This window comes from Diadema antillarum, unplaced genomic scaffold (assembly GCF_040938485.1).
Source record: "Diadema antillarum isolate AM-2024a unplaced genomic scaffold, OU_Dant_1.0 seq00000659_RagTag, whole genome shotgun sequence".
Lineage (NCBI taxonomy): Eukaryota > Metazoa > Echinodermata > Echinoidea > Diadematoida > Diadematidae > Diadema > Diadema antillarum.
The window spans coordinates 113930-141828 of record NW_027271571.1 but is presented as its reverse complement, the minus strand read 5'-3'; the positions used below and the strand labels follow the sequence as shown (position 1 = coordinate 141828).

Genomic DNA, 27899 nt, shown 5'->3' with positions numbered 1-27899 from the left:
AATAGGGACACTGTAAAATGGGTTTGCATGAGGCAGCTTAAAGATTCAATGAACAGATTTAATGCAAAAATCAAGAGAAGAGGGTAGTAAAGATTAGTAATAACTTGTTTGATTCTTTTTAAGATGTAAGGGTCTTACTCTCCTTTTCATTAAGTAAAGGCTGCCTCCAAGACCTGTCGTGTGAAACGGAAACTTTCACACAAAATTTAGGTATGATTTTTTTTTCTACTTTGACCAACCTCACTTGTTCATAATTTTATTCATGCAAGGACTCATCTACAAAAAAAAAAAAAAACAAAGTTCCTTGTTCGAATTTTTCAATAGTTGGTTGTACATAAATCTTAATGAGATTTCAGCACTGAAGCATTCCTAATATACAATATTGTTTCACATACTTTGTTGTTTCATCCAGCAAACACACCTTTGTGATGACAAGCAAGAAAGACACTCAGCCAGGAGTCTAGGGGATAAGGTCCAGTGTAGAGTCCTGGACGTTGGCTACTTTGACCGGCTGGCCATTGTCTCCATGAGACAGAGTGTACTGGACAAGCCATTTCTGGGCGTCAAGGACATCAAACCAGGCATGCTGACTAAGGTATGATCTGGTCTTTCCCATAACTTCCTCTCAACCTCTCTTTCTCTCTTCAGATCTCTTTTTTATTTGTCTTGCATGGAAGTCAACATTTAATGTGAATTCCCCTTACTGCCAAAAGTTCTGATATTTTGGCTCATTGGATTTCAGTGTAATAGTTCTTCTGTATCTATGAATCACTGATAAAGGTCATGTTGTATTCTGGCTTGATGGTATGACTTCTAGCTGTTTGTCCAATGAGTAGCTGAGCCTTATTCTCCCGCTTCTATTCATGTCATCCCCCTGTCCTTTCCTCTGCTTGAATGTCTTCATACATTGTATGTTCTGCTATACATTTATATCTCTCTTGCTGCCAGGGTGTGGTAGAGATGGTGACCCCAAGGGGTGTGGCAGTCAAGATCCAGGACAGGGTGCATGGCTTTGTCCCACGGACCCATCTTGGTGATGTGCCAATTCAAAAGCCACACGAGCGGTTCACCGTGGGATCAGAAATTGAACTGAGGGTAAAAGAATTGTCAACAGTGAATGTTTTGGTAGTGTTTGTAATGCAATTTCAGTTGGATGCAACATGTAAAATGGTTGGGGTAGATGCTGCTTAGATGTCTGTGATGTTTGATCAGTAGAAGATATATTTCAGAAGCATTCATTCTTAGTCAATGTATTCATATATTTCTGGTATTTATGACTTCTTTAGGCTTTCTAAAGTCTGATTTAACACATGAAACTGACAAACAACAAATGGTTGTAGAATCACTCGTAATGAGTTGGAACTGCTGTCAAGTACCAGTGGAGGTGACTAGCTATTTGTTAGTGTTCTTGCTATCACTGTGTCATGATGCCATAGGGTAGCCTGTCATGCTTTTGAAATGCAGTTCTCAGTGTAGTGTGATTTACTTATTCACTGTTTGTCCAAAAGGATATGTCCATTAGCCTCAAGTATGATTGATGAAATTCTATACAAATGCAATTCTACACAGATTGATGGAACCTCAGTGCTGTATAGCAGTCAAATACCAATGTCCCTATAAGGAAATAGGGATTGTGGCTGATCCATGGGCACGCAACGTGTTTAGAATGTACATAGGTAGCCAGGAAGTGGCCAAAAATTCATGAAATTGATGACAGTAACGCCTCCTACCTCTCCATAACACTGCCTAGATTATGCATTCTCAGAGAATCATTGATCTGATGATCATTTCTCATATCCCAACCAGGTCATAGTGGTGGAGCCAGCCAAGAGACGTGTCCTTCTCACCCACAAGAAGACGATGGTGAAATCCACCTTGCCCGTTCTCACATCTTATGTTCAGGCAACAATGGGAATGTGGATCCATGGCTGTGTGGTGGCTGTGAAAGATTTCGGGCTGATTGTAAACTTCTACAACAATGTCAAAGGTACAGACAGAGCAGAGAACTGATATGGCTTTTACCATCATGGCATCAAGCTTTATTTTTTTGTCCAAAAGCTTTTTAGCATGCCTGATATTTCCAATTTCTCAACTTGAAAACCCATTTTTTTTCTTTGGGCCTCAATATGATTTTATCGTATTTCATTATTTGTAATGTGCTTTGATTTAGGTGTGCACGGTTTGGCAAAATATTAGTCATTATTTTCTAACATGTTTTTATTATGACTCCACAGCATGGTCAAAATCTTGTCTGATACTGTTTTGAATTTTTCCCCTTTAAGGTATCGTTCCAAGAGTAGAGCTAGGAATCAGGCAGGAGGCCTCCCCAGCAGAAAACTTCTACGTGGGCCAAGCACTGAAATGTCGTGTCTTCAGGGTTGACCCAGAGAACGAGAAACTCGCCCTATCACTGAGGAAGGATGATTCGGCAGCAGAGAAGACCAAGAGGTTTGAGTGTCTTAAGGTACGTTGTAACATTCAGGCTACAATTCAACAAGGTAGCCGTAATCTAGTCCGTGGATATAGGTATTTTAATCACTAAAAGGCATTTGACACATAGCATATGCCGACGGACATCCATGTATTAATACATGCTGACACGGGGCATGTGCAAGGTATGCCTACTTCACGCGTACTAAGCCAATGGAGTGAATTTCAAACTATGGATTGGATTAGACTACCTGGTATGTTTTTTAATTCAGGCCTCAATATTCTGATCTGTGGCATGTGGTGGGGGATTAAGGAAGAGGGGAGGGTAGGGGAGGGGCAGAAAGATGAGAGCACATTTCTATTCCTTTAGTGGGTGAAGTCTCTATTGTGAAGTAGAACGTTTGAATAATTGCATACCTTTGCAGTCAATTTATTTCAATTTTGATCATCTTAGATGCATTGTCTGAATGAAATTTTGCAACTTTCATTGTCTTTCCAGTCATCAGCTTCCAAATCATCTTCAGAATCTCCTCCAGAAAAATTCATCACCTGATGTGATTTTTTTTCCTCCTGCATCGTATCGTCATGAAAACTTGGGGCACGTTTCTTTAAAGCCGTAAAATTACCAACCTGGTCTGTTGTGGGGTAGATTTGGTAAGTTTGATTATTCTGTTAAATATGAATATACACATGAGTACATGGAGTAAAACCTTTACATCTTTGACATGTGCAGATGGTCAAAGTGAAGGTGACCAAGGTCCAGCCAGAGGGTCTCTCTGTCACCCTGTTGCCCAACGGCCAGTCTGCTTTCATTCACAAGACGCACCTGTCAGATCATGTGGAGAACTGTGAGGCTTTGATGGCTAGCTATGCTGTGGGCGATGTGATAGACCAGGCAATGACGTGGTCCCACAATGCTAAGACCAGGATGACTGTATCCTTCTTCTTTTTGGTTCATATTGACTCTAAGCTTATGCATTTCACATTTAAAAGGGATGGCTAGTAACTGATCAGTGGGAATAAGTGAGAATGCTGGGGGATGATTGTTCCAATTCTTGTGGGATTCATTTAAGAGTACATTATATATCTATTGTTGCGTGAAACTTATTTGCTTCAGAACGGTCTCATAGTCAAGTAGTGTGCAGTTTAATGCCCCGTCACTGTACAGGCATACTGACCTGGAAACATTAAACTGCACATTACTTGAATATGAGACCATTCTGAAGCAAACAATTTTCACACAACAATAGATATGTAATGTACTCTTAAATGAATCCCACAAGGATTGGAACAATCATCCCCCAGCATTCCCACTGATTCCCACTGATCAGTTACTAGCCATCCCCTTTAAGATAAAAATAGTGTTGTATGATAGTGTAGAACAAACAGTACTATTGCAGAACAGCAACAATGTTAAAAGTTGTCTAATTAAAAATGTCTTTGGAGACAAACAAGTAAAGATGCAAGGCTCTATGAAAGTCACCACCCAGAGTTAACAAAAGCATAATTCTCAGTAATGATTTGGAGCATATTGTATGTACTAGTTTAGGATAATTACTTTGTCATCATTTCTGAAATATGTTGAAATATGATACTGACAGAAAAATTATATGGTTGATATGAAGAACAGTAATTTCATTACGACACATTGCATCTCATTTTTTTCTTGATGTGACATAAAAGCATCATTATGGCCTATTCTGTAAATTGATTATTAGTTGTATTTTGTGTAGCTCATAGCCATGTAAGTCTGTGACTCTGTTTTGGAAATCCATCATGATATAAACTAGAGTTGTTTAAGCAACAAACCTATGACCCATCTTAAATTTGGTAGATTAAAAAAAAAATAGTGTGCTGTTTATGTTTTTGAAGTTGTTAATTTCTTAACTAACCACCACTTGTTACTTAGTTTGTGACATGCAAGCCCATTTTGATCATGGCCTCTCGTAACAACACTGAGATTGTGAGGAACTTTGAGGAGTTGCAGGCTGGCATGGACTTGGTCGGTGTGATGCGTCATGCAATGTCATTTGGGGTCTTCGTCGAGTTTCCCAACAAAATTGTTGGTTTGGCTCCTAAAGCTGTAAGTGTTGACCCAACAGTGTATGCTTTACACATAGTTGGATTTTAGCTCTCGAAGCTTAGCTTCCCCAGGTGCCAGTATGCCACCTGTTCACCTGTAATCATTTGAATGTGTTGAAAAAAAATGGAGATGGCGATATAAGATATATAAGAAAGATGCTTGAATGCTGCCCTAGGTACATGTATGAATACCTGGTAACTGTGTATGCCCCATCGACAGAGAAATGAGGGGCAACTTCAAAATATTTGCCAGGATGAATGTAACAAGTTATCAAATTATTCAGTTTGTGCATCATAGATATAAATCAAGCTTGGGCACCATAGATGTGGACTTACCCTACTCCAGAACCTCTAATGTGAATGTCGTGCGGTGGATATTCACTTTGGATAAAATTGTGTGAGATGTGTATTTGACTTTAAAATGTCATCTTTACTCTGAGTTTGCCTTACTAAACTTCTCACAGAGCACTACATTTATTACAGCCTCTTTGGATTGCAGTAGCCATTACTGCTCATAAATTTCACAGATTTTCATATTTTTGGAGGAAGTAGTGTTGGGCTGATGCTGGCTGAAATGGCAGATTATATCACAGTAAAGTGTTACACAACTGCGTGAGACATAGACTGTGTGTACAAGTTAAAGTGTGAGCTTATAAACCAGTAGACACAGAGAGACATGGTGCTGCCATGTTATTGAAATAATTCAGATATTTCGAATGTTACATCAAATATCTCGATGTGCCCTACATGTGCAGTTGTCTGAAGAATAACAAGTAGGTGCATCTTTGTTATAAAATGGAATTGCTTTGTTCGTTGTCAGGCCATGGCTGATGAATATGTCTCCGAAGCATCCAAGATCTTCCAAGTTGGTCAGACACTGAGGGCAAAGGTCACTGAGGTGGATTTGGAGAGGAAACGCTTTCTGGTGTCTCTCAGGGTGTCTGAGTGTCACCATGGCGACGACCTGTCTGGCGGGTCTTTGACTCGTCTGGAGACATACTTTACAGAGAGAGACCGTGTGGGGTTGATTCTCAGAGAAAAGAAAGGTGAAAACAGATGTTCTACAGAAACGATAAGATAGAAGAAACATGTTTTGTTTTTAAAGTGTGAAAGTCTGGTACTTTGGATTGATGTGTGTGATTATCTTACAATAATGATGTCAGTTGTATGGCAGTCCATAATTATTTAATCTACAGTGTCACAATTCTTGCACAAAGACAGAATGATGTTATTTTCAGTTATATGCAAGGTTATATAATGATTTTTAGAGCTTCTCAACCATAAAAAGAGTACCCCCTAAAAAAAAACTCTTTTAGTTCTCTTATTTCAATGCAATCTGTCTGCAGACATCAACTTCTGCATTGTTAACATAACATAACATTTAACACAAAAGCTCTATGAACACTGAAATATATGTGTAAGTGATCATACATCTGAAGTATTATTTGAAGTAAAGATACAGAAAAATTATCCTCCCATGATGTACTGTCTTTTGTGCCAGTTGGAAAGTGAAGCATATTCTAAGCACATTGTTTTCAATGTTTACATTTTTATGCCTCCGCAACGAAGTGGCCGGAGGCATTATGTTTTCGGGTCGTCCGTCCGTCCGTCCGTACGTCCGTACGTCCGTCCGTACGTCCGTCCGTACGTCCGTCCGTCCCGTTTTGTTTTTGTCGATATCTCAAGAACCGTGTGGTGGTTTTACATCAAACTTGGTATGAGGGTATATCCTTGGGGGATAATACTTTGTGTGGATTTTAGGGTCACAGGGTCAAAGGTCAAAGGTCACAGGTCATTTTGTGAAAAAAAATTGAAATTTCATGTTTTTCTCCATATCTCGCAAATGGTTCAAGGTATCTTCATGGAACTTAGTATATATGCTTGTACCGATGGGCAGTGATTATCTAGGGAAGTTTGGGGTCATGGGTCAAAGGTCAGGGGGTCAAAGGTCAAGGTCAACTCCTCAAAATATCACTATCCTTAAAATGCAATATGCCTGAAGGGTGTTTTTTTTTTAAACTTGATGTATGGCATGTATTACCTAATATATATTTTTGGGGAAGTTTCTTGCCCAAAGGTCAAAAGGTCAAAGGTCAAGTGAAAGTGCTAAATTGCACTTTTTCCTCCATATCTCGAAAGTAGATCAAGGTATCATCATGAAACTTACATATTTATACATGTTCTACCTAACAGTGATTCTCTGTGGAACTGTGAGGTCAAAGGTCAAACGAAAGATTTAGATAATGCTATTTTCCCATTTGATACTGAAATTATACTTTTTCTCAATACCTTGAAAATTACTTAATGCATAAACTTATAAAAGGGTCAAAAGTCAAGTAAAAATCATCAGTTCCCCAAATACCTGCACTCTGACATTTTAATCATTCATCCAATTGAACCTAGTTCTAGGAAAGTGAACATTCAGCACATTTGTGTCAAACCTGTCATTTTAATATTTTGCCAATTGTGTGAAACTGTCATCACACATTGTCAAGACATTGTACTATACACCTATTAGGAGAACCATGCATTATGGCGGAGGCATATCAGTCGCCATAGCGATATATCTAGTTTATGCCTCTGCCACGAAGTGGTGCCGGAGGCATTATGTTTTCGGGTTGTCCGTCCGTCCGTGCGCTTTCGATTACGCGATAACTTGAGTAATATTTACTGGAATTTTACCAAACTTGGTCCAAGTATGAAGTATGATGGGGCAATTATTTGATTAGATTTTGGGTGAAATTGGCTAAAGGTCAAAGGTCAAGGCCAAATCATGAAATTGTATGTGTTTACGCGATAACTCAAGACTGGATGGAGCAAATTTCACCAAACTTTGTTGGAAGATGATGTATGATGGGACAATTACTTGATTAGTTTTTCAGTGAAATCGGACAGAGGTCAAAGATCAAGGTCAAATCCTAAAATTTGTCTGTTTACGTGATAACTCAAAACTGGATGAAGCAGCTTTCACCAAACTTGGTCCAAGGAGGATGTATGATGGAACAATTAGTTGAGTAGATTTTAGTGGCATTGGCAAGAGGTCAAAGGTCAAAAGGTCAAGGTCAAATGCTACAAATGTTGCAATTTCCCCCATATCTATGCAATACCCAAAGGTATTTTCTTGAAACTTGATGTGGACATGTACTACTGCGTAAAGATTCTCCAGAGAGAGTTTCATGTCATAAAGTCAAAGGTTAAAAGGTCAAAGGTTAGGTGAAAATGTTGCAATATCACTTTTCTCGCAAATGGTTCAATGTATCTTCGTGGAACTTGGTACATACGCATGTACTGACTGGCAGGGATTATCTAGGGAATTGAGGGGTCATGAGTCAATAGTCAGGGGGTCAAAGGTCAAGGTCAACTCCTCAAAATTTTACTATTTTCCTCATATACTAGTATATGCAATGCTTGCATTATTAGTTTCAAAACTTAATACATGCATTACCTAATGGAGATTCTCCAGGAAATTTCTAGCCTGAAGGTCAAAAATCAGAGGTTAAGGGTCAAAGGCCAGGTTTTAATGCCCCCCCCCAAAAAAAAAAAAAAAAAAAAAAAATCTATTTTGTACCGTCATTACACTCTTTCTTCATACCTTGGAAATTACTCAATGCATAAACTTATAAAAAGGTCCACCAGAATTCAAGTAAAAATTCTCAATTCCCCAAATATGTGTACCTGCACCCTTAGAAAATTATAGCAAACCCAGTTCAACACATTTCTGACAAACCTGTCATTTCAATATTTTGCCAGTTATGTGAAACTGTCATGGATCACACATTGTGAAGACATTGTACTATACGCCTATTGGGAGAATCATGCATTATGGCAGAGGCATCATTCGCCATAGCGACATTTCTAGTTGTAAATTTGTTTTAATATTTTTTTACATCTGTTCAACATGATGCTATGAGACATGTTGGAAGGACATAAATTTGTTACATTACCATCCAAAGCAGTTTGCGATTTACTTTGTCCAGAAGTTTATTTCTTGTTACCAAAGTGAAAATGATATCAGTCTTTATATGTTTGCTCTGCAAATTCAAACAAGTTTAGTCTCATCAGAAAAGTGCAGCAGAGTGTATCGCACAATATTTCCCTTTTGTTCATCATCTGATGCTGAGGTATGGATATAGAGGTGTCTAAAGTCCACATTTGTGTCCTCTTAACTCTTCCTCATCTCCTCCCCAGAATTCAAGCATCTCATCTCGCTTACCGTTGGCTCAGTTGTCCACGCGACAGTCAGGCACACCCAGGGACAGGGGCTCGTCTGCTCCCTTCCCCATGGTGTGGATGCGGTCATTTCTCAGCACCATATGACAGGTAGGATGACTTTGACATGATCAAAAGGTCAAGAGATGCTGAAAGGGTCAGCTGATGTCAGTTAGGTTGACCTGTTTGTGTAAGCTTAAACATGCAACAGTATGGGCTTCTTTTTTTTTTTTTCATTTCAATTTCATGAGGATAAGACATACAGCTGTATAGTGGAATTCCTTTTGAAGTGTGTGCAATTTCTTAACAGTTAAATAAAAAATTCTTTTGACATTCATTCATATCCGCAAGGCATGCTATGTCAAAGCCATCTAATATTATATTTAATCGAATGATGAGTCCATTTCTTACAATCATAGTAAATATCAAATTAGGTCATTTTAAGACAAAACATTCGGTATCATGAACTTTGTGTTTATTAAATTTGACATTATGGCATGGGATAGCTAATGTAATATGACTGAAGTGTAAAGCCTGTGTCATTTTCTTTTTAAATACATTCCGTCCATGTCTGCATTAGACCTTCAATATGTGTACTACTACATGTGAAGTTATTGATTGTCTGTGTTTATATTTACCAGGGGTCAGAGATTCCACTAGCCTTTGGCTCTGTCATTATCATTGCACTAAGTATTACATAGGCGTATTCAACAATATTTTGGTATGTACATAATCCTCACACATGGGTGCAGAGTATGATATTGTTCTGGCTTTCAAAAGACTTATAAAGATATCATCAGTCCTTGTTATTTTCTTGTTATCTCAAAGGGAAGGCAAAACCAAATGTTGGGGATACCTTAGAGGCCTGTGTACTCAATGTGGACCTGACCAATAGAGTTGCTGAACTCTCCATCAAGGAAACACTTGTTGCAGAATGCAAGAAACGGGCAAAATCAAAAAGCAAAAAGGTGAATTCTGCACTTCTCCTGTGACTGTTGTGTTGTGCTTACACCCTTTTTACTTCAGATTACTTTGTAAATAGTAAGATGCATAAATATCATCCTCTTCCTGTTTGTGTGTGTGCATTTGTGTTAGTGTTTGTTTTAGTATGCATTTGTTTGTATGTAATCTTTCTCTCTTTCTGCAAGCAATCCACATGTTACTACATAGTTTAAATCAGGGATTTATACTAGTCTTGCACTTGTGTATACTTCTTTGTTTTGAGTGTTTGTTTGTTTGTTTGTTTGCTTGTCTCAGATGTGTCAGTATCTTTAACATTTCCATCATCTTTGTGTACATGTGTTGTGTGCCTAAATGTATGCATGACTGCCCAGACCATCCCCTTGCATAATGCTGATTTGACCAATAAAGAACTATCTATGTGGACTAGTTGAGAATACAGGGGACTTTAAGGGGCATTATGCACTTGTCCATTGTAATCTTGACCCCTGGGTACCCGCAGATGGCATGCTGTTGCATTTTTAGGATGTTACACTAGTATGCAAAGTCCTGGTTAAGTCCCTGACAAGCCGCGCAATAGTTGCATAGAAATCTCATGCCAAGTCTCCGACAGGCTGGGCAGTATTTGGAGCACTCAGAAATATTTCTCAAAGTAAATGTGTGTTCTCAAACCTCAGTATATTCCCAGCCCACCTGGGCAAAATGGTGAATTTCTTGCAAAAAACTTTTGCATATTCCCTACCCACCTGGAAAAAAATAAACAAATTTTTAAAAAAATGCGAAAGTCTCTTGCCAACTTGGAGGCAAGTCCCGGCAATCACCTTGTAGGCAGGGGGTAGGACTACAGTTGAAAAGTGAACATCACAGTGATCAACATCAATGTGTAATAAAACACGTGAAACCTCAAAGTTCTGTAACTTTCTTTTGATACATCTTGCATTCTGTTTGTCTGATTTCACTTAATTGATCAAAGTCAACATACAACTGTCCATTACAGTGACCACTTACACTATTACTGTTTCATGAAAACACATAGAATTTCAAAATTCTAATGTTCAGTTTGTCAGACATGGCTGCATCATGTGGGACGGCGTGATGTGCTTTGACGGTAGTGTAAAGTTATGTGTAAAATGGCAGTGTTTTAATTTTGATTCATACACTGCTCTGTAATGTACTCCTTTCAGAGCAGACTTTGCACATGTTTCTTATTCTGTGCATGTAAAAGGTGCAACTTTAATACTTATGAAATACAATGAATATTATGGCATATCTGAGACTGCCAACAGGAAACAAAGTGTTTCTTCCTATTCAGGCAAAGAAAAAATTGGAAAATCTCACCACAGGAGACAGTGTTACAGTCCTGCTAGTCAAAGATGACTTTGCTTTGGTCCAGACTGCATCTGGCGTCTTTGTGTACGTGCCAGCAAAAGAGGTAAGTTACATCATGTTCTACCATCTCTTTTGCTCTATTTCACACTCTCGGGTTAATAGCAGATATCCTGTAGTTTAATAAGTGCACAGATTTTGGCTCTTAATGTAGAGTCTTGTGTCAAGGTCAGCTTTGTGGTCCAAAAGTGAAAGCATGTTTGCATGAATTACAATATACTGGTAGTCATAATGAAATGTTTGATAAAATGTGGCCATAATGATCTGTTGTGTTAATGTATTTGGATAGCTTGTAAGTATGTTTGAATTTTAATCAGAACAATTTTCCTGCCAAATTTTATGTAAATCCTCCCCTCCTCCATTCCAAGAGCCCCCCCCCCCCCAAAAAAAAAAAAAAAAAAAAGAAGAAAGAAAGAAAGAAAGAAATGTTCAACATAAAGGAACAAAGACCTCCAAATGTAGACATTGTCAGTCAAGATGATAATTTGTATTTCCAAAAGTGTGCTAGGGCCGTAGTGAAAATTTGAATATAAAAGTCTTTTCTGTATAGGAAGAGCTGGCATGTGTATACATATAATGGATTATTTTGTGAATTATTGCATAACTGCATCCTAATTCCATTGTCTTCACATCTTTATCCTAAATTGTGTAGCATCTGAACTCGACACCGTCAGACCGGGATGAAATAACAGTTGGGCAGTCTGTCATACTGGGTGAAACCAGGTCAGTTGAGAAGAGGGATACTCAAAGAAAACAGAGTTGCCAGACAATGTCCACATACCTTCTTGTCACAAAATCATAATATACTCTTGTGATAACATTTGCTCTCAGTAATACTTGATGTGCAACAGGCTTACAATGTATAGTAATACAATTTCCTTAACTTTATGCAGACATGGTGACATTATCAATGGAGAGATCGCAGAATGTTTATGGAGAGAAAGTGGGTTGTGCAAGAACATTCTTTACTGTACAAATATTTTTAATGTAGAGCCTAAGTTCTTGTTAGTGATATGACCGTATGATTCATGCCTTTTGCTGGTTCACACATTGCCTCTCTATTCACCACACACTATTTGCACTGATTTGCAAGTTGTATTGAAATTATGCGAACAAGCAGCTTATCAAACAGAAAATAAGTTGATGTATTTACATCACTGTTCTTCTTTTTTGCTTTCTCTTCATCCTTTTTTGTACTTTTATCATTACTTTTTTGCTGTTGTGATGATTATGTTGATTGTGATAATGATGATCATAATAATGGTAATAATGATATTAAGAAAAACAATAATTGTGACCATTTTATGTTTTCATCATAGGTACTACCTATCCTCATTCTTGTTATTGTTAGTATTTGAAGTATTAATAATATCACGCTTTGTTAGTATTATCTCAAAGATTGTCATTACCATCATTATATTCATCATCATCATTATCATTTTGTATTATCATCTGCTTTGATTAATTGCTGTCATTCTCTACTGAAATCTGTCCAGGCAAGTTGATGGTCGTATCCTTGCCCCTCTGAGTGAGAGCAGTCGTGGGAGAAAGGCAAACAGGTCCAGGAAGGGAGATGGTAAACCAAAGAAGGCCACAGCCCCCACTGTACCCTCCGAGGTGTCTTCTCCTCCCATTGGACAGATCATCAATGCAGTGTATGTATTAACCCTCTGATGGTTGTGTTTTCTGGTGATCCTTTATGCCTGACAGGAGGGCATTAGGTGATGATGATAACAAAAATATAACTGTCTTGTATGTACTTTGTAATTTGAAGTTGCCTGACCCAAAGGCTAAAATGAGCTATTGTGAGCATTCACCATCCGATGTGTGTCACCCATCGTCCATCATCCAACACAAAGTTTTAACATTCCGATCTTCTTCTTAAAAACCCATAACAGATTTTTACCAAACTTTGTGGCGAATCTGGGGGTGCCCCCCTTGGGACCCAGTTCCAAATTAAAATTGGGGTCCTTATTTAACATTTTTATCTTCTTGAAAACGCATTTTGAAATTTTCACCAAACTTGGCAGGCATTATCAATAGCTTCATAGAATTTGTATCTGTACAAATTGGCACAATTCCCCATTTGGGCCCCAGGGGCACAAGGGGGGGGGGGGGGGGGGGGTGGGAACAGAGCCGCCGTATTCAGGAATCTTTACGAATCTTCTCTCAAACCTTTTATGAGCTAAGTAGGCTACGAGTTAGTAAATTGGTGACTGTAGTTTCAAGTTTGTTCATGGCAGGTCAGGGGATGGGCGGGCAAATTGGGGCCCAATAATTGGGGCCCAATTTTCACACTTATATCTTCTTCAAACTAAATCCGATGCTGCGTCCACCCACACCATTGTTCAATTCCCTACTGGGTATCCATATGTACTGTATAACTGGATACAGTGGAGTATTGTGAACTCAAATTAATACAGTGCACTCCCATTATAACAAAGTCCTTGGGACAGGCTGTTTTCTTTCATTATGTTGAAATTTAAGTATACAATGATATATGGATGACAATTTGGGGACCTGAATTTTTACTTTGTTTTTAAATATTTTAATGTGTTTGTTGTAGTGGGAGTGCACTGTATGTCTTTCTGATTGGCAGTATGTTCTGTAGTAGATCACATGCCTCCAATACTGACCGAGACTCATCGTCGTCTTGTCTTTATCTCACCAGGATAAAGTCTGTCAAAGGAACACAGATCAATGTGGAAGTGGAAGGAGGTACCTTTGGGAGAATCCATGCCACTGAGGTCACAGATGACTTGCAGACGGTAACAATTCTTGACAGTTGTGTGCCCCATGTGTTAGAAGATTGCCATGTTGTAGTAGAAAAAAAAGTTTCCTTTTTTATTACAACTGTCTTTCACAAAACAGTGCCATCTTTGTAAAATAATTTTCTAGCTGACTATGGAATCTGACAAATATAACCAAGAAAATTATGGAAGTCAGAAAGCAACGGGACCAAGAAGAATTTGTAACTCCTTTAGGAAAGAAAGAGTTCAATTTGTTTTCTCCAGTGTTAAGCATGTTCATGTGTTTACTTACCACAGTTGCTTGGGTGACAAGATCTTGTATCTCAAATTTTTGTGAAAATCACTTTTTCAGAGTAATTGTCACATGAAATCAGTTGAGTGATGCCCTGTCCGAATCTTAGCTGTCTTACTCCAAAAATAAAGCCACAATGGCATGTGAAAGGAAAGATGATCCTATTTGCTGTGGGTACTTTGGCTGCAATGTTGGTGTTTATGCTCTCCTGAACATTTGACATTTTTCAGATACTAGGTTTTGTCGCCCCAACAGTGATGTTACCACCATTCATTTCTTCCGTGTTCTCCTCCAACTTGTTACCCACAGGGTCAGTACCCACTAGAGGCACTTACCATTGGCAAGAAGGTCAGGACAAAGGTCATTGGTTACCGTTTTGGCAAGAGGCAGCAGCACTTGGCTGTGTCTCATAGCCACTGTGGAGTTCACCTGCTGGAGCTGAGTATGAGACCAAGGCAAGTACCTGGTACATGTTTCTTCAAACTCTTAGAGAAAGTCATCTATGCAAATGAGTTCTTCATGTGCATGTCGGTCAAGCACTGAGATGAAAGAAACAAATCTATGAAAATTTGAGCAGAATCAGATTGATGACAAAAGTGATATATATTCATGATTTCAAGTCAAGTAGTACAGCGACCATCCAAAAGTATTGCTTATCCTTTTTTTAATGACAAATTGTTAACAATGACAGGTAAACATGAAAGAGAACTTGTCAAAACTTTTCCAAGAATGGATATCATGGACTGCTCTTTGATGCCATAAGACATTGCATAAAGATTATTGCATGGTGTGTTTCTCCAGGCTAAGTTAAGAAAAATATGTATATATAATAATATATATATATATTAAAGTACTATGTAGTTATTGAGTGATCTCTGCTGAATACCCTTTACAGTTTGCTGGAGTCAAGTGATCCACCTGGAGAGATGGATGCAGAGGAAGAGCTGAAGGGATTCAAGCCAGGACAGAGTGTCAACTGCATCGTCAACATGGTAGCAATAATTCATCGCTTTAGTTGATGTTTCAAATGACATTATTTGATTTACAGACCTTCTATATTCATTAGGTCTTGATTTTGAGATATTTCATTTGGATATTTTTAGAAAATATGCAAGTTCACGATAGTCGGTTGCAATCATTTGTCAGTCCACCTCTGTGGATGCAAGTGGTAGTAGTGGTCCTTGAGGCCATGCTGCCCTATCTCACATTTTGTTTATGATACTGAAAGTGGTGAAAGAAATGTAGTACCACCCATTTATACTACATTGTAACCGTATTATGGTTGAACTGTGTGTTATGTGATAGTACATTTAGTCAGTTACAACTTTCTATCGTGTCAAGCTTCATGCATTTACTTTGAGGTGTCTGTCATTAAGAAATGTGATTTATACCAGGTCACCTTTCAATTATCATATGACAAACACTATCACATATATAATACAATGTATTTGTTTATCTTTTAGCTTCATTCTTGCCAGGATCTATTATGACTAAATGATGTGTTAATGATGTGAAGGTATGCTCCACTTAACACGTAGCGGTTCATATTTGCTTATTTTAAGTATGTATTTTAAGTTTCCAGTGCAATCTAGAGTTTGTGTTCACTTGTCATATATCAACTGACTCCCTATGCATAAAATACTGTTTTCTTCATCAGTACGATGACCAAAATGACCTCCTGTGGGTCCATGTCTCCCGGTCAATCGAGGGAAAAGTCCACTGCCTGAATCTGTCCAAGCACGTCTACACACTGGAGCACCCGGGCTCCTTCTTCAAGCAGGGGGAGGTCCACAGGGCCAAAGTTGTTCGCCTTGACTTCAAGCACAAGCTACTGGAGCTTAGCATGACTGGTAGGCACACATATCAATGTCACTCAAATATCACTCATGTAGAGTATTGAGACAAAGTCTGGTGGGAGAGAGTACTGTATACACCTTTATGCCTCAGCATTATAGTTTGCAGATTTGATCACAGGTGTTTGAGGGATAAGTAAGCTTCTTTCAAAGAATCGATGTCAGTGATTTCCCACATTGGAGCTGATGTATATTGCACTTGTGTTTAATTAGGCAATGTTGAGCTGTATTGTTTTTATGGATATCAGATGACCCATGAAATTCACAAAATTTAAAACTGCTGAAAAATATATGGCATATGCATTATATATGCTATATATTCTGCAGCACATGTGAAACTGCTTTGAACTATTTTTAGGGCTCATTTGAAGAATTAGATGCCAATATGTTTACACTGCCCACACATCCATTCAAGAATTTCCCGTAGATTTTTTTTATGCAGCCACTCGGATAAATCACTCGTGCCAGTTAGGCCTATATTTCATTTGTTTGAAAATTAAACAGCATAGTGTGTTATTTGCAATGCTATTGTGAGAATTGCTTTGTGCTTTTATAAACCTTGCCTTCAAAGACTCAAACCACCTCTAAAACTATTCCTCATAGAAGATTTGAAAACATTCTGAGAGGATTGTGAATATTCTTATCAGTGAACAGACTGTGAAAAATTTAAAAGAATGTTATATGACTTCATCCATGTAGGAAACATGTCGGAAGATATTTCAGCTGGGATGACCCTCAACTGTAAGGTGACACAGCTCCAGAAAGACACAGCTCTTCTGCAATTGCCATTTGGTTGCCATGGCAGCGTCTTCCTGACAGACGTAAATGACAAACTTGTCGAGAAGCCACTTGAAGTGCTGAAAGCGGGCCAGTTTCACAGGTAAAGACTTTCACGAGATGTCATCTTTCTTTCTTATCATGTAGGCTGCTGAAATCATTCATATGAAAGAGATCAAACTTGACATTTCTTTTTCTTGTTAAGCATTGAATAGAATTGTATCTTGTTCTCCACAATTGTTAATTGTTAATTAGAATACCCTCACTCTTCTCATGCATTTCAACACATTTGATCAGCAAGTCGGCTTCATTTACATTATTTACTGAAGTGATGGTATTGGAAAAAGTTTTGAAACATTCACTAGTATGTTCTGTTTGTATGTGTGTTTGTGTATGTGTTTGTGTGTGTACCCTGTATTGCCAATATTTTCCAAGATTACTTTTGTAATAAACAAACAAACAAAGGTAATGTGTACGCGTTTTTGCCATTGTTCAACAGATGCCGTATCCTAGAGAAAAGAAAGGATGGCAAGTTCTCTGTCTCTCTCAGGAATTCACGAGTCAAGAATGTCCCAGTCCCCCTCGGCAGTGACCGGGACGTACAGGTGCTGGAAGACCTGGTAGTTGGGCAGAATATCCGTGGCTATGTCAGACACTGCTCCTCCAAAGGCATCTTTGTCAGGTGACCAAATTATCAGAGCTACCAACTAGTATGTCTTGAGGAAATTCCATGTGTTCTTTCTGCATAAAAGTTCGGAAGTATAGATTTTGGATGAATAAAAAAAAAACTGTATTTGTCTTCTCTCTTTTTTTTCCCCCTTTTTTTTGGGTGAATTTTCCCATCTTCATTCGAAATGTGATTCTAATTTTCAAAATATACTTATTGTCTGTGTATCAGTATTTTCTGTAGTCTACAGAAGTTTGCAGCTTGGACTATGTATAAAGTTCTGTTTCTGTCAGGTTTATGAGACTGTTAGCACCTACCTCCCAAGTATTGTGGGAATGGAAAAGGAGTATGGGGGGGGGGGGGAGGGTCAGAGAAATCTCAACTTCAACTTCCTCTGAAAAGACAACATGCAAGTTTAAAGGAGTATCAGTGAATACAATGCAATGAACATTTTGGTCTCATAAAATTCAGTGTGGGTATGTAGTGATACTGAATTTTAGTCAGTCCTTTTTGTTGTGAATATTCTTTTTGTTTGTCGTGCATGCAGCACAGTCCCCCAAGTAATGTTAGCAATTGGCTCTTCCATTCAGTTTCTTTGCATTGTTATTTTTTTCTGAATTAGAATTGGTTTGGTTTTTTTCAAGAGATCGGGGTCAATGGCTACGACACAATTCTGTCAACATCTCCTGCAGTTTTGTTCCCATAAGATGTGTGATTGCCCCTATTGTATGCTGAAACTTGAAATCTAACTCTTATACACTGTATTTGCCCTGTGTTTCTGTGTAGTCTTTCACGAAACATTCATGGACGGATACTCCTTAAGAATTTGTCCAACTCCTTCGTGGAGGATCCTGCCAATGTCTTCCCTGTCGGGAGGTTGATCACTACTAAGATATTGAGGTAAGTGAGCCACATTATTTACACCTTTAATTATTTCCATCTTCATCTGCTTTTAGTGATAAGGAGTCATCGGAGTCATTGATATGTTTAGGTGGATGAGTCTACGGGTCAAGTGCCTGACTTTTAGCATTAGGTCGCAAGTTCAAATGTGGTTGATGAGGCGTACACTGTGATGACTTCTGCCTGATGCCACGCCACACTTCACCTCTTCTGTTGGGGCGACAGGAAGAATTATTTTGGCTAGTCCCAACTAAGCTTTGATCAGCAAACAACAAGCTCTCCCTATCCCTAAAACCTACCTTGGGAGCCAACTCAAAATACATATGTTATGTGATTGTAGTGTGCATTCATGAATGTATGCAATCATCAAGGATGATTGCAGGGTTGCAGATGAGTACATACAGGTGCTGGAAAGGTGTTGTGATAGACGTATGTTGACTACTTGGGAGAAGAATATCACAATGTTACTCATGAGGGAATGCAAACATTGCTGTCAAGGATATACAGTAAATTTTGTGCCAGTGTGGTGTGCATGCCTCTTCTTTATTAGCATGCGATATTAGGCCAGAATGTGACTTTGTCTGTCCAATGCAGCTGATGTTTGCGAGCAACCCTGTGATATTATCCAATTACTCTTCTCTTTCTCTCCATGTTTAACAAATTTTAGTGTCGATGCAAAAACAAAGCAAGTGGAACTGTCTTCTTCTGGGAAAGATACCGGCCTACAAGACCCTGTGCCAGCGAATATGAGAGGTAAAGATCATTCACCACAGCTAACATTCTTTTGTTTCTTATTCAAGGCTACTTAAGGAAAAGCTCAACAGTGTGAACATAGATTAGCTCCTTGCATTGACTACAAACACAAACAAACATGATTTTGTTATGATTTCATTCAATTATTTGCACAAAAGCAACTGAAGAATTGTATTACTTTAATATTTTATTATAAAGGTGTCATTATTAGTGAACTTAAAGAAAAACACTCAAAGAAAAAGACAACTGTAATTACCATGTGGTGATCCTTTATACAAAAAGAGTGAGAAAAAAAATGAAAACTGTTTTGCTTGTTTTTCCAGGCAAGAAAAAGAAGAAAGGGAAAGGTCAAAGGTCAGCTGATGATGGAAATGACAGTGGCCTAGGGGAAGTGGACACTTTGAGTGACACTGAAGCAGAGGTAAGGTTGATTCTTGTTCACAGCTAGTACATTGTCTGAATTCCTCCAAATACTACTCTGTGTGGTGAATTCATAGATGTGATTGTCAAGTTTTGGTGAATAGTAACTCATGTTTCATAATTTAAGTATGGATATATCATGTGTTTCTAATTATACTATGATCACATGTCATTTATTCCTGCTGTAAAACTTTTGTTTAATGTGCTGTTATCAGATGGTTGATAATTTGTTGTTTGCTTGGTATATTTATGAGTGAAATATATTTTTTTTGTTCTTAGGTTATTGAACTAAACAATATTTATTAAGCATTTCATTTTCTACTTAGGATGAGGGAATGGACAATGTTCATTGCTGTTTTCGTCATTTCGTACTTGTCTTTCCTTCTGAGTGAAAATGTCACTGATGTATGATTCTGTTACATAGTGTATTTTGATCTGTTTGTATGCACTTTCTTTCTGTAAGATTATCACTGTGACCAAGACATCAAAGAACGAGGCCCCGCGTCTTCAGCTGGCGGCCGGCTTCAGCTGGGAGGAGTCCTCTGCCAAGCCTGCAACGTCAGGGAAACGGTCGGCATCATCCAGGATGGCTGAAGACAGTGATGAGGAGGAGGAGGAAGAGGATGAAGAGGCAGAGAACATGGGAGGAAAGAAACGGGATGAGGTAGGCAATGAGAAGGAACATATGAAATCATTTAATTTTGAGTGTTGTGTTGACAAGAATGCGGTTCATTGAAACTACTGAGGTGGGAAAGAGGGAAAGTATGACGGTGAGAGTAAGTTGTGTCCTCTTCTTTCGGCTTCCTTGTCGGTAGCACTTATTTTTCAGCCAGTCTTGGTCATGTAAGCTCCCTTGTGACTGAATTTGTATTAATCTTCTTGAAGAAAGAAAACTTGCTTATCATTCTTATTGACTGATGCTGAATTCTTCTACCATTGTACCTACCTGAAAATATTCATGAATCAGAAATATGATGACAACTTCTACCTAGGCTGATTCTATGGTAAAGAAGCATTGGAGTCACTGGAATGCTAAGTACATTGTAACATTTCAGGATTTGTCTTGATAACATGCGTACCTGAACAGATTCCCCTCTACGCTAAAGTAACATGATATGGAGTCTGAAGCGTTCCTGGCTGAATGTTCCTGAAATGAGTCAGAGTACTGCAGTTGTATGAAAAACATTACTAATTTTGTGTACTTTCTATACCTTTTTTGCAACCCGCATTGTTCCCAAGCCACCCTCAAAGAAAAGTAAGAAGGAGAAGGCTGAGGATGACAAAGCAGAAGAAGAATATCTCTACAAGGTTAGTTTGATTTGATTTTAGAGTTAAGGTTAGTACCATGTGTTTAAAGATGTATCAAAGATTTTCCTGATTTTCATTTCACAGTTAGGTTACACAGGCCACTGAATTCTTCATATATGATGAGATATAAATCATGTGTAGTTGTGCATGCAGAGAATATGTTCATTATATTAATTGATCTGTAGATTTGCACCAAACTTGTGACATTATGAATTATACATGCATCCTGAATAGCTATGGGCAAATTGTTCGAATTTTACCCATATTGCCCGCAACTATATACATCAGGGTCAGAATACTGCTTATGCACCTCATTCATATTGTGATATCTAGTAGAGGATTCCATGACATTTGCTCCTGCGACAATTGCTCCCGTGAAATATTTGTATGCTAAGCCAAACATAAATTCTACCCTAAACATAACCCTGACTTTAATCCTAATCCTCACATCAAACTAAACCTAAAACCCTATCACAACCCTTACCCTAAGTGCTTGGAGAAAACAAGACTTGACCAATTGTCTAGGAGCAAATGTCATGTCACCGTAGTAGAGATGTGATGATGTTTTTGCTTTAAGGAACTGACAAAATGGCACATTTATAAAAATACATGTCATGTAGTCAATAGTAGTGAAAAGGTTGGAATTCATGACTTCATGGCAAATGCATTTCATGTCTGATGACATGACAGAGCATGGACCCTCTGAGATTTTAATGTTTGTATATTGCATCCACAATTCAAAAGACATGTATACAAGAAAAAGGTATGTATAGATCTACATTTCCCTGCTGGTGTAGGCTCAGAATCAAAGGGATGTAATGTGAGAAGAGTGGGATGAAAGTGAAATTGTCTTGAAATATTCTCTCCAGACCGAGCGTGCCTTGATGGATGCAGAGCGAACCCCAGAAACCATGGATGACTTTGATCGCCTGGTTGCTAGCTCCCCGAACAGCTCCCTCGCCTGGGTACGGTACATGGCGTTCCACCTGCATTCTGTAGACATCGAGAAAGCAAGAGCTGTGGCAGAGCGTGCATTGAAGACTATCAATTTCAGGTAGCACTCGGATGATTTCATTCTTTTACTCTGATAGATAATAAATGTCCAGCCTGAATGACAATCGTTTAATTCACTGGTGTAAAAACATGTGAAATGTAGAACCTTTATTTTGCCCACTTTAATATTTCTCTTTCCTTGCTGTTTACAAGACCGATTACCCAAAGGAGCTGGTAATCTTTTAGTCCAAAATGATAGTGCTATCATCAACAAAACAAAACATTGTCGCCCGTGTATATTTTTGTGTTTAAGCTAGTTTGTAGTTTTGGGAAGCCTTGGAAAAACAGCATAATGTTTAAGTATGTGGAAATATAGTTTAGAGGAGATCTCACTCTCAAATCATGACATAGGAATGACTGACACATCTCCAATGAGATATATTGGTCCTTCAAATTCTTATCCCAGTTGGTCATTATTAGCACAAGTATTAATTTGTGGCAAGCTGCATTTTTATAGCTTTATTTTCATGAGCTGGTTGCCGTGACTAGCATGTCTTATTAATTTAATCAGTAACCTCAAATAAACTTGTTATATCATGCTTTACCTTGGCCTAGTATCGGGCATGAAGCTGCTAAGCAGCTGTGGATAATCTAATGTCTCAGAAATGGTCAAGTCAGTTGTTACAGCCAGTTATAACTCTAGAAAAAAATTAATTGTGTTGAAAGGAGAGACTTCGGGCCCCACTAATGAGAGCTACTTTAATCATGATTGGTTTAGAGAGGAGCAGGAAAAGCTGAATGTGTGGGTGGCATACCTGAACCTTGAAAACCTGTACGGGACAGAGGAGGATGTCATGTCTGTCTTCCAGAGGGGGCTGCAGCAGTGTGAAGCCATCAAAGTCTTCCAGCAGCTTGTCAGTATATTCATTAGGACTAACAAAATGGAGGTATGTATGTGGTTTGGACACCAGAGTTTTGCTGTGTAGGGTCAAGTGTTTTTTTAGTAGTAGATGAATGGAGTGCACTGTGAATACAATAAAACTCACAGAAGTTGACATACAAAGAATCAGAGAAATCAACTCATGTTACATGCAATTTATTGAATTGCCAGTGTTTTTAGTGACCTTTAGCTGTTGATTAATACATGTGTGGTTATAGAATGATATGATCTTTGGATTAGGCAGAACCACAAGTTGTGACAAGTCAAGTAATATATTCACAGGTTGAGACACATCCTACGTCAGCTCTGGAGACATCCTCTCCTGAAGATGTGATCCAAGTTGACATTGATATAGCTGCACTGTTTCCTATGCATTTCTCATAAGAAATAAGATAAGCCAAAATTGGGACTTTTTGATTGTGCTTGAGAGGGATGTCATTCGATTTTCTTCAAGTTTGTAATGTGGGGTTTGTCATGTCTCAAATTTCATCAAGAAAGAGTATGAAATCATTTTTTGTCTGTTGAGATTATATGCTTCTAACATGATGATTTTGCTCTGAATCACTTGTAGCAAGCAGAGCAGCTGTACGAATCCATGATCAAGCGATTCAAGTTCAACCCTGATGTCTGGACTGGGTTCGGTACTTTCCTGATGAAGAATGGTCGTCATGAACAGGCCAGGCGTCTCATGCAGAGGAGCTTTAAGAGTCTTGTCCAGAAAGATCGTAAGAAAAAAGAAAAATAGTTATTTACGTCTTTCTTTTTCCTTTTTTTTTTTTTTTTTTGGTTATTGTTTATTCCACATTTGATTGTCTGTTTCTAGATCAGGATTCTGTTGATGATGCAGAACTGATATTGAGTTTTAAGTTTAATGATATGATGCTCCAGCCCTACAGGTGTCACATCCCCTATGAGGGAGCTGTTGATTTTGCTTTCTGTATTTTTTGAGCGAGGTCATTTCTTTGATGATACTTTAGAGATGCAAAATCACTGGTGAATCTGGCTAAATGTGGAACTGAATACTTTGTTATGTAGGAGATGTTGTAATGCATAAATGTTTTTCTTCATATAGAGCAGGGCTGTTGGACTTGCAGGATTAGCAACGGTCTTTATTTTTTTAATGCATAAACTATCCAGTCATGAATTATGTAGCCGAATACTGTTCTTGAAATGATTTTCTTGGTTTGGGGGTTTAAAATATTACTTTGGATAAATTTACCTAATAGTAATAGCGATTGTTACTGACATTTTCATGCCTTTAGAGATTACAGGTTCGAATCAATTCAGTATACAGTTCAAGGTGTCATTCATTTCTAATAATGCAACAAGTACATTAGATGTGGTGTTTGTTATTACTGCAGTCCGTCAAGAATTCTCTTTCATTCACTGTGCTGTCTTTGGTGGGGAACCAATTATTTCAGACATTGGCGTCATTGTAAAGTTTGCGCAGCTGGAATACCGCCACGCTGAGCCAGAGAGGGGAAAGACGATGTTTGAAAATGTCTTGAGCAACTACCCAAAGAGGACAGACATCTGGTCAATCTACCTGGACATGACCATTAGGCAGGGAGATGTAGAGCCTTGCAGGTAAGGTCACTATTATTCTTGTAATTGTTGTTGTTATTATTATTACCTCCGCCAAGGTAGGAGGTTATGTTTTCGTTACCGTTGGTTTGTTTGTTAGTTCGTTAGTTAGTTAGTTTGTCTGTGTGCAAAATAACTCAAAAAGTAGTGAACGGATTGGGATGAAACTTGCAGGAAAGGTTGAGAATGACACAATTAACAAATGATTAACTTTTTTTAGTGATCCGAGAATTTTTGGGGAATTTATGAAGGATTTTTGATATTTTGGCAGATAGAGTCAATGAACTTGGAAGTTCAGGCTGTGCGTATTTGAAGTTTGCATGCGCGCACTAAAGCGCATGCTCTAGTTTCTGCTAGGGCGAGGTGCGCAGCTGTGCAGCTGAGGGTTTATGATGTAACAAAGGTTTCTATATTGGGAAATCGGGCGGCTTTCAGCACACAATGCAGTACGTATGGGTGGAAAATACTGATCTCTGTGGAAGAACAAGATCAGTGCGGGTGGAAATGGGCTGCATGCTTGGCGGAGGTCTGCACTTTCAGAGTGCTTCTCTAGTTACTGTTGTTATTATTGTTAGTATTATTATTGTTGTTGTTACTGTTTTAGTTCGATCTAGTTATCAGTGTGATAGTACAGTGTTGTTGCTCCATTTTACTTTTCCTTTTTCCTTGCTCAACAGCTTCTATTCCTGTTTCTTTTGCTGTCGTCAGCATAAAAATTTAGAAGAACAAACTTTAATATATTTTGAAAGACTTTTTAATGAAACCATTAAGCTTTTTCTGCTTGTTTGCAGTGCTGCAGTGGCGTATCTAGGGGGGGGGGGGGGGGCAAGGGGGGCACGTGCCCCGGGCGCCACTCCTTGGGGGCGCAAAAAACGAAAAAAAAAGCGAAGAAAAGAAGAAAAAAAAAAACGAAGAAGAAGAAGAAGAAGAAGAAGAAAAAAAAAAACTCGCCCGGAAAGGGGGGGGCAGAAAACCAAATCAAACAAGATAAAAACAAAACATGATGATGACGCGGACAAAATGACAATGTTTATTGTGTTCACACAAGAATTCCATGTTCCGTAAGCTGAAATACAAAAATTTTCGGCGCGCTCGCTGCGCTCGCTCGCCAAATATATATAAAAAAGAAGGTAAGAACAAAACTTGATGATGACGCGGACAAAATGACAATGTCTATTGTGTTCACACATGTCATTTAATATTTAGCAGGCAAAATGTTTCACTGAGCAGCGGCTGCAATTTCTTTCGTTCTGAAACGATCACCAATTGGATCAAAAGGCGCCAACGGTTTCGAACATACGGGGGGGGGGGGGGGGGGGGCGCAAAAAAAACCCCAAATCAAACAAGATAAGAACAAAACGCAATGATGACGCGGAAATATACAAATTTCGGCTCACTCGCTCATACTAATTTAGAGTATTTTTTCAAGTCCTCAGTTTGGTGGTATAAATCGTTATCTATAAGGCCGTCACTATATCTTCGTTAGAATTGTAAGATTTAATAGCAAAAAATGACAAGAGTTCCATGTTTAGTAAGCTGAAATATAAAAATTTTCGGCTCGCTCGCTGCGCTCACTCGCCAAAATTTATCAAAAAAAGGAAGAAGAAGATAAGAACAAAACGTGACGACGCGGACAAAATGACAACGTCTATTGTGTTCGCACATGTCATTTAATATTTAGCAGGCAAAATGTTTCACTGAGCAGCGGCTGCAATTTCTTTTGTTCTGAAGGCGATCGCCGATTGGATCAAAAGAGGACGCCAACGGTTTCGAACATACGGGGGGGGGGGAGGCGCAAAAAAAATCAAAAAAGATAAGAACAAAACGTAATGATGACGCGGAAATATACAAATTTCGGCTTCAGTTTGTTGGTATAAATCGTTATCTATAAGGTCGTCACTATATCTTGATTAGAATTGTAAGATTTAATAAGCAAAAAATGACAAAAATTCCATATTTTGTAAGCTGAAACACAAAAATTTTCAGCTCGCTCGCTGCGCTCGCTCGCCAAAATTTATATATATTATTTTTAAAAAAGAGAGATAAGAACAAAACGTGATGATGACGCAGAAATATACAAATTTCGGCTCACTCGCGCGCACTAATTTAGAGTATTTTTTAAAAGTCCTCACTTTGTTGGTATAAATTGTTATCTATAAGGCCGTCACTATATCTTGATTAGAATTGTAAGATTTAATAAGCAAAAAATGACAAGAATTCCATGTTTTGTAAGCTGAAATACAAAAATTTTCGGCTCGCTCGCTGCGCTCGCTCGCCAAAACTTATATATATATATATATATATATATATATATATAAAAGAGAGATAAGAACAAAACGTGATGATGACGCAGAAATATACAAATTTCGGCTCACTCGCGCGCACTAGTTTAGAGTATTTTTTTAAAGTCCTCAGTTTGTTGGTATAAATCGTTATCTATAAGGCCGTCACTATATCTTGATTAGAATTGTAAGATTGGCAAGAATTCCATGTTTTGTAAGCTGAAATACAAAAATTTTTGGCTCGCTCGCTGCGTTCGCTCGCCAAAGTTTATCAAAATTCGCTACATTTAAATCACCCTCAAAAGACCCCTTTTAAGTGCTTGAAAAAAAGCATATCATGTAGACTTTGTTTAAAGTCCCTACCGGGATGGGGTTGGGGTTGAACACTTTTTCAGAAATTAGGGGCGCAATTTTCGCGCTTGCCCCGGGCGCCGTTTCCCCTAGATACGCCACTGCAGTGCTGTGTTAAAGAAACTCAGAGGTCTTGTCTAATTTTTACAAATTTACATGCTGTCTTAAGTAGCCTCCTTAGGCTACACATAATTCTTCAAGATTTTCAATTAACTACAGTTCCTGTAAGAAATAGGAAACACAAGTCAGGTTACTTATTATGCTTTGTTTTTTGTGTCCAATGACAGACATCTGTTTGAGCGGGGTGATCCACCTCAACCTGTCGGCCAAGAAGATCAAATTTTTCTTCAAGCGCTACCTCGATTTTGAGAAGAAATACGGCAGTGAGACCAGCATGAACGCTGTCAAGCAGAAGGCAGTGGAATACGTAGAGTCCAAGACAGCAGTCATGGGCAGTGACTTATAGCATAGAGAATGTTGACTGCTGTGGGGACCGATATTCAAGCTATAGCCCACTCTCATTTTAGAGCAGCACAGTGAATGCACTGTGATGCAGTCTGTAATGTAGTTATCTGAGCAACTGATCAAATAAAAATGTGAAATAATGGATATGTTTCATGGTTGGCATAGTCACGATGAGAAATGTTGGCAACCTTGTAGTTAATGTTATTGACAGTCGTCACATTGACATCTGAAAATCATCCTGGTAGATAATCAAGGGTTAGATTACAACATGGGTCTGAAGTCGTTACCACACTGGGTGATTTCAAGTTTGGTGTTTTTTATAATGCTAGTGTGAGTGCTAGTGCTATCTCAGCACTAGCACTGGCAATAAAACCGAACTTGAAATCAGTCGGTGTTGGGAGGTTGACCTCAAAATTATGATGAGTTCTGGTTGCTGGTGCTGGGCCAGGTGTTGAATGTTGTCTGCTGAACCGTTAGCAATTTCCATGGGGTTTTTT

The 27899-nt window shown here is 38.5% G+C and overlaps 1 protein-coding gene across 1 annotated transcript in view; it reads left to right on the top strand.

The window, feature by feature from the left end:
* Positions 1–27669, top strand: part of LOC139736632 (protein RRP5 homolog) — a 39537-nt gene extending 11868 nt beyond the window's left edge. The window contains 29 exon segments of the mRNA XM_071647383.1: positions 413–595; positions 949–1095; positions 1807–1987; positions 2283–2464; positions 3164–3364; positions 4340–4513; positions 5333–5558; positions 8701–8832; positions 9550–9689; positions 10994–11113; positions 11720–11790; positions 12564–12722; positions 13739–13835; positions 14419–14564; positions 15005–15101; positions 15767–15959; positions 16662–16842; positions 17239–17421; positions 18193–18306; positions 18974–19059; positions 19383–19480; positions 19943–20143; positions 20719–20787; positions 21657–21841; positions 22559–22727; positions 23292–23445; positions 24142–24307; positions 27225–27240; positions 27242–27669. Of these exon segments, the coding sequence (XP_071503484.1) occupies positions 413–595; positions 949–1095; positions 1807–1987; positions 2283–2464; positions 3164–3364; positions 4340–4513; positions 5333–5558; positions 8701–8832; positions 9550–9689; positions 10994–11113; positions 11720–11790; positions 12564–12722; positions 13739–13835; positions 14419–14564; positions 15005–15101; positions 15767–15959; positions 16662–16842; positions 17239–17421; positions 18193–18306; positions 18974–19059; positions 19383–19480; positions 19943–20143; positions 20719–20787; positions 21657–21841; positions 22559–22727; positions 23292–23445; positions 24142–24307; positions 27225–27240; positions 27242–27403 (4233 nt within the window). The 3' untranslated portion in view covers positions 27404–27669.
* Positions 27670–27899: the final 230 nt, after the last annotated feature.